The sequence below is a fragment of the Benincasa hispida genome, chromosome 12 (assembly GCF_009727055.1).
Source record: "Benincasa hispida cultivar B227 chromosome 12, ASM972705v1, whole genome shotgun sequence".
NCBI classification, from domain to species: Eukaryota; Viridiplantae; Streptophyta; class Magnoliopsida; order Cucurbitales; family Cucurbitaceae; genus Benincasa; species Benincasa hispida.
The window spans coordinates 3,233,245-3,243,896 of record NC_052360.1 but is presented as its reverse complement, the minus strand read 5'-3'; the positions used below and the strand labels follow the sequence as shown (position 1 = coordinate 3,243,896).

At 34.5% G+C, this 10,652-nt stretch overlaps 1 protein-coding gene across 1 annotated transcript; it reads left to right on the top strand.

Moving 5' to 3' along the window:
• The first annotated feature begins 286 nt into the window (after nucleotides 1-286).
• LOC120067826 (plant UBX domain-containing protein 10) lies at nucleotides 287-6,504 on the top strand. The gene is made up of 4 exons (XM_039019418.1): nucleotides 287-1,246; nucleotides 5,274-5,444; nucleotides 5,585-5,788; nucleotides 6,041-6,504. Exons 1-4 carry the CDS (start codon nucleotides 434-436, stop codon nucleotides 6,266-6,268), a joined length of 1,416 nt encoding a protein of 471 aa, XP_038875346.1. The 5' UTR covers nucleotides 287-433; the 3' UTR covers nucleotides 6,269-6,504.
• The last annotated feature ends 4,148 nt before the right edge of the window (nucleotides 6,505-10,652 follow it).

Here is a 10,652-nt window from a genome sequence, read left to right as displayed (position 1 = left end):
TTTAAACATATTTTTGTAACAAATTTTAAACTTAAAAAATGAAAATAGTTTTTCTGAAAATTAGGGCATAATTGAAATTCAACACGTTGTATTTTAACCTAGATATTAAAACAAAACAAAGTTATTATAGTTGGACGGGTATGGCCGAGGGAATGAAATGACGAGCATACCCCTTGCCGGTCCCCCGACAGAGAGTGGCAAAATTGGGTAATTTAAAAGAACCGGCAAGGGTATTATGGTCACATGAAAGTCGATCCCTTCGATTTCTGTTTCTATTCTATCTACTTCCCAAAATTCCGAAAGCAAATTTAATTCAGTGATGATATATGTCGATTGATCGATCGAGAGGCTGAAGATTTTGGAGTCCGATCAATCTCTGAAGAATCAAGAAGAAGACGATTCAAAGAGACCCACTAAATTCTTCCATTGATTTATGTCCTTGCCGGATATGGTTGACGTTGCTGATAAATTAGCCTATTTCCAAGCGATTACAGGCTTAGAAGATCCCGAAATCTGCACTGAAATCCTTGCCGCTCACGGTTGGGACCTCGAATTAGCCGTTTCGTCTTTTACTGCCACCAATTCGGAATCCTCTGCTTCCGCCGCCGCCGATGGTGGTGGTGGCGATGGCCATTTTGACCCAGCGACGCGCGAAATCCTCGATAGACCGGAACCGCAAGAAAATGCAGCTCCGGCCCCGAGTTTGGCTTGGAAAATTATAACGCTTCCGATTTCTGTGATTTCTGGTAGTTTAGGGCTTGTTTCCGGTGCTGTTGGTCTTGGATTATGGGCTGCTGGTGGTATTCTTTCGTATTCTCTTGGAGTGATCGGTTTTGGGTCTGGTTCTGGCCGGAATGCGGAGTCGTCGGCTCGGTTGGTTTCTGTGTCTGCTGCAGCATCGGAGGCTATAGATTTTGTGTCGGCGTTTGAGAGGGATTATGGGACGACTCGGCCGAATTTTGTGGGGGAAGGGTTCATGGACGCGTTGCAGCGTTCGAGAAACGCGTTTAAGCTCTTGTTTGTTTACTTGCACTCTCCTGATCATCCCGATACGCCATTGTTCTGTGAGAGGACGTTGTGTTCGGAAACTGTTGCAGCGTTTGTGAATGAGAATTTTGTTTCGTGGGGAGGAAGTATTCGTGCTAGTGAAGGTTTTAAGATGAGTAACAGCTTGAAAGCGTCGAGATACCCCTTTTGTGCTGTGGTTATGGCAGCTACAAATCAGAGGATCGCACTGCTTCAGCAGGTATTCTTATTTGTTTATTGCTGTTGTTTTCTTCGAACGTTGTCTTCTCCATTTCATTACTACAAGTACTGTCTATAGCTTTCGGGGTCGTTCATTTTTTATGAGAAACTAATTTCATTTGACTAAATGAAATCACAAAAAGGGGAGGAATGGCAAGCCCCAAACCAAGGAAAATTGAGAAAAGATCCTCAAGTGACCATTACTTAGGTTGTATTTGCAAAAAGGGCCATAAAATTTACACAAATAAGAGGCACGAAAAAGAGTCCAATGATAAAAACTAAAAGACGTTTGCTTTTTTGTTGAATTGGTTCTTCCTTCTAAGCCATAAGTGACAAAAAGCTCTAACATATGGCAACCGAGGGATATTCCTCTGTTTATTTTTTAAAAGGAACGCGAACACCAAGAAGTGAAAGAGAAAGATGTTCATGTTGGGGGGGGGGGGGGGGGGGGGGGGGCGCTTGAGGTCGTTGATTGACATTGTAAGACATCAATTTTGTTTTGAGATCTGAGATATGAGCAGTTCTGCATATCATCAGTGGTAGATGAAAGCGTCAAACATTATTATAGGTATATCATATTGAAAGCTTACTTGAGTATCTGCTGGTCAGATTAAATTCTCACGTGTGATTTTGAAATCCACATTCAAAATAATCTTTCCATTTGGAAATTGGTTACCATGGTCCATGACTGAGAATGCTAATAGTGATACAATGGAAGAGAGTCTATTTCACTCATAGGTCTGGCGCAGTTGAACTTGTAAGGGCCCTTGCAACCGGTGGGTCAGTGTTTGGAATCATCTGGGACAATGTTCTTATGTGTTTTAATTATCAAATATTGTAGGGTGAAGCAATAGCGCCCCTGCAAACCCTCTTTCTGTGTTCTACATGGGAGTCCAAACTCCAAACCCTGGGCCTCTTTTTTTACTGCCATTTGGTGGATATGTTGAACTCATTTCTTATGAATATAAGTCAAAAAGGTTTAATTATGTCCCTAGTATTTATTCAACATGATCATAAAGTGTCTCGTTTAAGTTTTCTCCTGAAATAAAGATCTCATTAGAAATGCTTGTTTACAATGTTTGATGTCTTAAAAAATGGTTTTGAAGTTTTACTTCATGATTTTTGAAGGGAAAACTAGTGGTTTTTGTCTGTATTTTAATATCCATACCAATCTTTTGAAGAAGCATGTGGTCAAATCAAATGCTGTCTGAAATTCCCTTTTGTTCTAAAGAAAATGTAATCCACTCATCCAAGTTAACACATCTTGCTTAATAGCCTTTGCCATTATTGTCACTGGCCAAATTGTGATAATATGAGTGTTGAATTATTTCCTGGAAACATTGAATGTGAATGAAAACGATACCTAGAAAGCATGTAGATGGATGGGTTGGTCAAGCAGGTTTTTGTGAGGGTACAATCAATTTTGAATTTGGTATTCTATTATTTAAAGCTCCAATTGTCTTTACTCAAATAATTTTCTTCAAATGATGGACGAGCTAACTAGTGGATAAACTAATCTATAAGGATGGTCATGTAAAAGGTTCATGGTGAAGCTTAAGCAAATAGAAAATGAAATCTTGAGAAGAAGAGAAGTTCTAGAATCTTTTTAGAAACAACGATAAAATTATAGAAGACATCAGGTTACCATTTTGGTCTTTGTACTTTGTGACTTATTCTATTTTAGTCCCTATACTTTCAAATGTCTAAATTTAATCATCGTACTTTCAATAACTCTGAAATATAGTCTCTACTGTTAGTTTCTCGTTAACTTTTCCAAAGAAATGATTTCTTTTAGCCTTTCCTCCATAAATGTTGGAATCATATTCATATTATGTCTTTTCTTGTATGAAAATTATTATTATTATTTAACCAATTTCGATTAAAAAAATAGCTTTAAACTAACAAGTAGGCTAATTTTAAGATTTGTTGAAAGTATAGGCCTATAGGGACTTGATTTGGTCATTTGAAAGGGACTAATGGAATAAGACTCAAAGTATAGGGACCGAAAAGGTATTTTAACCTAGACTTTAAAAGATTGGATGAGTTGGAAGAATTGGTATATCTTGATAAAATTTGAAAATAAGGGTTTAGCCAAGAGCAAGTCGTAAAAGTATTGTAGTTGAAGAGGAAGTTTTTTTGGAGCCAGAATGCAGAAGGGAACGATTTAGAGGAGCAGATGAAAATAAAACTTTCATTTTGGAGGTGTTTGCTTCAGATGGAAGAAGCTTGATAATTGATGAGGACATGAAGGTAAACTCTTGGCTTTGTATCAAAAGTTGTAAACAAAGGATGAAGGGATAAAATTTGGTACCATTGTTGGAAGAAGCATGAACTTGGGTTGGTATTCTACGAAATTAACAATACTTGGCCTAAGAGTTACCTTTGTACCTAATTTCTGAACAAGTGAGATTACTAAATGTTAGAGTTTTTGTTGTCATTTCTTTCTTCAATTAGGACTCCGTTTGGGATTGCTGTAGTTTTTAAAATAATTGCTAACAACTGTGCTTTTTGTAAAATTCACTTTAATATGAAGCATATTATTGTTTGGTAAATTTCAACTTTATACTTGAACAAGTTGGTTATATGTGTTTGGTAAATAAATACTAAATTATTGTGTTTTAGATATAATAACTAAAATGAACTTAATATTATTATCTTATAATTTATAATTATCGAATAATTGTTTAAAATAGATATATAAAATAAATTTTAATTTTAATTGATAAATGTAAATATTTAATTTTATTAAATGTTGTATCTGCTTTTTAAAAGCTAGTAAATAACAGATTTTGAAAATGGCATGAAATTAACGGGTGATTTAAAAGTGATTTTAGTGGATTTAATCATAATTTTTTTTACCAAAAATAAAAAAGACTAAGATTTTGCTATAATCACTTCCCATTCTCTCAAAATCAATCCCAAGTTGGGGAAGTGGAAAAACTTTTGCCTATAAAACGGGGTAGAGTTATCTAGCTTACCCACATAATTTACGTACATCTTCCCATCCTAAAAAGTGGCACTATCAACAGAGAAAGAGATTAAAAGACTTTTCTGTGGGAAGGTAATAAAGAAAGAAGGTTGCTTCACCTAGTGAATTGGAATATCATCTCATAGCCCTTGGCAACTGGCAGTGTTTGATTTTGGTAATATAAAGCAAAGAAGTAACTCATGATTGAGGAAATGGCTTTGGAAATTCCCGTGCGAAAGTAGTGGGTTATGACTTCAACTAGTAGCTGGCATCGATGGGAAAATAGGGAAATGGATATCAGGTAGCGAAAGGAGTCCACAATGTGCTGAAAGAGAACAATCAAGGTGGGAAATGGTGAAAGAACCTTCTTTCGAAATGGTTCATGGGTGGATAATGGAGTTCTTTGCTGCTGATTTTATACAATTAGAAAAGGATGCAATAATGTAGGAACTGTGGGTGTGTCTGGGGGGGAGGGGGCTCTGGGATGAGTGATTGTAGCTGACAAGGCTGCAAGATATATAGACAAGGATAAAGTTGTGAGAAATTGGATACCTTGGTCATTTCCACCTTCAGTGATCTATTAGACTCAACTCATCACTCATCTTCGTTGCATAATAAGGAACTAGTGGCTGCTTTATGGAGGACAAAGATGCCTTGGTTAAATCTACCTTCAGTGAGTTTAAACTTTGTTGAAGATATGTGCTTGTGCATAAAGATCTGATGGATTGTTTGAATATTGGAGTTTTCACTACCATTCTTGATAGTTTGCAATTTGAGTATAATTTTAGCATATCTTCTCCTTCATTCTTTAGTGGTAAAATTGGAAAGGTGATGTTCTTTTGACAACCTCAATTCGTCCAAGTTCAATGGGCAATAAATAAGGATTTTGTTTATTACGTCTGGTCCATAATGTCTTAGAACTTCAGCATTTGGAAACATAGGGTCTCCAGGGCATTAAAACGTTGAATTTGATAAGCAATTTTGACAGGTTTTCCATTTCTTTTTTATTTGGGCATCAGACTTTCTTTTTCTTTATTGGCCAATTTTTCTCATTATTCAGGTTGAGGGACCAAAAACTGCTGAAGAAATGCTAGTGATTCTACAGAGAGTTCTTGAAGAAAGTGCTCCTGTTCTAGTTGCGGCAAGGCTTGATGCAGAAGAAAGAAGAAACAACATGCGATTGAGAGAGGAACAAGATGCTGCTTATAGAGCAGCCCTTGAAGCAGATCAAGTACGCTACTTTCTGACCTTGATTTCATATCAGCTAAAATTTTTTAGTTTTCTCGTCCTTCCAACTTTTTACAAACTGGAGTTTTCATGTTCTCTCTTCAAATTTTATGTTAATCTGATATCTTCTTGTGGTTTTATCAGGCCAGGGAACGACAAAGAAGGGAGGAGCAAGAGCGCCTTGAAAGGGAAGCTGCTGAAGCTGAGAGGAAGAGGAAAGAGGAAGAAGAGGCTCGTGAACGAGCTGCTCATGAAGCTGCAGAAAGAGAGGCTGCTGTAGCTAGAATGCGGCAGGAGAAAGCAATGTCACTTGGTGCTGAACCTGAAAAAGGGCCTAATGTTACACAAGTAATGTGTTCTATTTTCTCGACTTATTTTTCATCAAGTGATATTTTCGTTCGTCCTCCAAGGACATTTTGCATAATCATTAATGTCTTTTTCATCTTTTCACTCAACTTCTACATACCCAATGAGGAAATCTGTAATTGACCCTGGGAATTGCACACATTTCTTTTTTCAACTTAATAGAGTCTTCTCACCTCTCCCCACCCTCTGACAATGAGAGAACCTAACCGGTTCTTGAAATTATCGATCAACCAGGTGTTGGTGCGGTTCCCTACTGGAGAACGCAAGGAACGGAGGTTTCACAGTACTGCTTCAATCCAAACTCTCTACGACTACGTCGATTCCTTGGGTTGTTTGGAGGTTGATAGTTATAATCTGGTATCGAACTTCCCTCGAGTTGTTTATGGTGCTGATAAGCTCTCGTTGTCCTTGAAAGAAGCTGGACTGCACCCTCAGGCCAGTCTTTTTGTGGAGCTAACCTAATAAAGTCATAGAATGGTGGAATGTAGTTGAAGATGAAAGCTGTGAGAGAGATTTCATTGTAGCTTATATTTTATTTTGATTAGAGCTTCTTTGATGACAGTATTAATGTTTCAGGTCTATAGTAGATGCATATTCAGTATAATTTATAATGATGGTTGGGGGGGGGGGATGTTCGAATAATGACTTAAAATATCTCTGAATTTGTAATTTTAGATTTTGGTTCACATTTGATATCATCTATTCTGCGTATAATGTGTTTAGTTTGATCGTGTTTTGTCCTCTTTCTTTTCAGAATATCTGAAAATGTGGTGAAATTTGATTTCTTTTTTCCACCATGTCTGAGTTAATGGTTTCAATTGGATATGTTGAGGTCCTTGCGATAGAGTTTGGATTACAGGAGGTGCTCCCATATTTGTGCAATTTTACCTTTGGTGGTGGAGGCTATTGACAGGTGCGTTAACTCTGACATTTTGTCCTTGGGAGAGCACCATGTGCTCTAGTTTTGTCAAATTTGACGATCTTAGAATGCTCATTAGACAGTCGATGAGGTTGAATCTCATAATATGCAATCCTCGTTAACTGTTTGGTTTTTTTTTTTTTTTTTTTTTCTTTTCTCAACCACAAAACAAATAAAATCAAATTACTTCATTTGAAAATTCTTCATCTAATTTCTACATGTGGGTAGCGGATTAAATTAAAAGTTCTACATGATATTTATCCAAAACAAATATAATGGAGAGTATGAAAGTTGTTTAAATGGAAACAATCTGCAAAATAAAGACGGTAGAGCTGTTCATGGATTGGGTTGAGTTGGATTGAAGCAAAATCAAATTCAATTGTTCGGATTGTAAGTATTTTCAATCTAAATAATCTTATTAAATAATGAACTTGATCCAATCTAACCATGAAACAATTGGATTGAGTTGGTTTGGGTTATTTGGTCATTTACTTAAATTTGTGTTCTAAAAATAAGTAAAATACTAGTATATAAAAATTTTATTAAATTATTTTAATATATTGAATCAAAGATTAACAACTCGATTTCATTTAAATTATTAAAGTTTTTTTTTTTCTAAAGTGCTAAAAAAATAAAATTTGAAGTTACTAGAGAATAAATTTTTTAAAAAAATCATGAAAAAGAAATAGATGAATATATAACCGTATCATAAGTAATACTTTTTAAAATTAATAGTAAGCTCGGATTGTTTTAGTTTATTTTAAGTGAATCTATTTGATAATCCAACCTGAATCGTACAAGTTGGATTGGGTTTGTTTCATTGATTTTTTAACATCCCAATCAAGAGATGTAAATTGATACTTTTATATATATATATTAAATTTGAATCAGTTTTTGGGATGTGTTTAAATATTTTTCCTTTTTGAGTACAATATGGGTTGAGGCATCTGACTTTTAAAATTTCTTTTGAGTACTTAAATAATTTAAATTAAAACAATGCTAATAAATAATATTCGTAAGATTTATTTCTAAAAATAGAATACGAGTTCCAAATCATTATAAGATAGGCATGTCCCTATAAATTCGAATTTCCTTTAGGAAAATAAATCCTAAAATTTGGCCCTATTCAATTCGTGATCCAAAAATTTATTTTTGATGACACCTCGGGATAACTTTCTCATCCCCATCTTTGCTTCCTATATCATTCTCTATCCCTACAAAATTCTCCACAGAAAATTTGCAAGAATCAGATTCCTTACGTAGAAATTTTTTCCATTCGATTGTTTTTTTAAAAAAAATCAATTAACTTAAATCACAATACGGAGAAACTCTTATTAAATAAATAAATTTCTCACTAAATTTGTTTGTATGATTAGTTCCATACCGACAAATTAAATTTAAAAAAAAAAAAAAAACTCTAATTTTCTAGTAAAAGAACTAATTACCAATTAAATTATTCATATATATAATCTAAATTTAAATGTTCAATTCAAACTACTCATTATCTTGACCATTAAATCATAAAATTTGAAATGTAAATATAATATTTATATAATTATGATAATAATGTAACATTAAATTATTATAATAAATAAAGAAAATGGGTCAACCGAACATCCCGTCGTTTAGATTATGGAGAATTTTTTCCCACTCTCTCATTTTCCACTTGCTGGGGGCTGGTCCTCGTGAAAAAATAGACATCTAGTTTATTGCAAAATAACAACTCCTAAATATTTATGTAAAAAGACTTTTAAAAAACTAGTTTTTCTCTTTGGACTCTTAAAAGAAAAAAAAAGAAAAAAGAAAAAAAAGAAAGAGAGAGATAAATGTAAAGTTACAATTTTACATTTATTGTATTAAAACTTTTTCTCTTTCATTAACTGTGAATTTTGTTGAATCAATTTGTATCCCTAAATATAATGGTGTGTTAGTCCGCTGCTATGTTATTTTGGTTTTTTTTTTTTTCTTCTAAGAATTTTATTTGTTATTTCTCAACCAATATTTTAAGAAAGAACTAAAAATTGATAATTTATGTTTTTTTAGTCAGCTTTAAACAATTATTTTGAAGAACTTGTGGGATAGTGAAGAATCTTTAACAGGAAATTAATTGGTAAAGATTTTGAGGCTTTCCTATATTGTGCTGATGTGGTGAAGAAAGTATCCAGGAGGAGATTGTACGCACTCCTATGCACAATGTCTCAAGTCTCCAACCATAGCTGATTAAAATATTTTTGGGCATTTCTAAGATTCATGCAGACAATTCGACTCTACTTCAAAAGTTTATGAATAGCTATGTTAAGAGACTAAATTAGGATTGACAAAAATTCTCGTGAGACCTCGGAACGAGGAATCTCCGATTTGATTGGAGATGGGGTCAAATCAGGAATACAAGATGGTGGGACAAGATGGAGAGGATTTCTTGCTCCGTCCCCGACCCTAACTCCACCCCGAGTAATTTTTATTTATTTATTTTAATATATATAAAACAGTAGCTTCAACTACTATTTTTCCAAAATGTTTTTAATTTCTTTTTTTAATTTCAACATAGTAGCTTATTTTTTTAAAATCTTATTCTATAATATAATAACTTTATTTTTTGTTATTAAATTTACAATAAAAAAATGCTAAATGTTTTTAATTATTCATTTAAATAAATAAATAAATAATAATACTAACTTGTTATTTCAATATAAATACCAACATTTAATTTATTTTAAATAAAAAACAAATAAAAATAAAAATAAAAAACAAAATTTTCTCATGGGACTTGATCCTCGAACTAGGATTCTCCGACCTTGAGTTTGACTACCCAAAGCGGGAAATGGGGTGGGGTCTCCATGGGGATGGGGATGAGGAGTGCATCCCCAACCCCACCTTGCCCCGTTGTCATTCCTAGTAGATACTTGACAAGGTACAATATTCGTATTCCGCACAATTGTCTTTGATCGGTAAAGACCACCAATTGAGCGCGATGACCTCTCATATGAAAGAAGTCATGCTTTTGATTAGCCAACTACAAGAAGAAGACAAATTCATTCAAGAGCGGGTTGCAAATTATATTTGGAGAAGAAAGAATTAGAAGCCAAACTGCAGAATATGATGTTGAATTTAAAAGACTACTGAGTTTATCTTATGAGAAAAGGGGAGACATAGCTGAAAAGAAATATGAAGTTGCCAAAATGCAGGAAGAAACCAATGCTCTTGAGAATACCCCTGCTATGAATGATGAAGATGTCGGGGGTTTAACTACAGTTTGTGAAAGCATGGAAATTGCGTGTGAAGAACTAAGAAACTTCAAGTGGAAGCCTTGATTTTACCAATCTTTTTTTCTTTTTTTCTTTTTTTCTTTTTTAACTTTATTCAATTATTATTGTTTTCCTTATGTAACTAAAACCCACTATACTCTTATGTAGTATATAACATGTAATTTATACCTAAGGCTTCACATGCTTATTAAAGGCTTTGGACATTTGTGCTAGGTGACATTCCAATGCTTGCTAAACATCTAGTCGCTTTTAATCAAGTGCTTCTAACTCTTGAAAACATAACTTGCCATTATCTTCTATAGTCAATCTCTCTCAAACTACCATCCTTAATGGCATAATTCTCTATCTAGTGGGAGAACATTTTCCACTCTGTAAATCAAAGAATATAACTTGGCATAATTCCTTCTGTGCCTTGCTGGCGGTAAAGGATAGATTAGGTACTCGGAATTGGTTGAGGAGGTGGAATCGAATGGTAGATGCTACCTGTCTGCTTTGTGTTAATGGGGTGGAGTCTCAAAATCATTTGTTTTTCGATTGTGTGTTTGGGAGTGGGGTCTAGGAGGGTGTGTTGTGTCTATTGGGTTTGTCTCATTCGGTTGCTGGGTGGGATGTGAAGTTGAGCTGGGTGTGCTAGATGGGGTCAAATAAGCGTGTTCGGAGT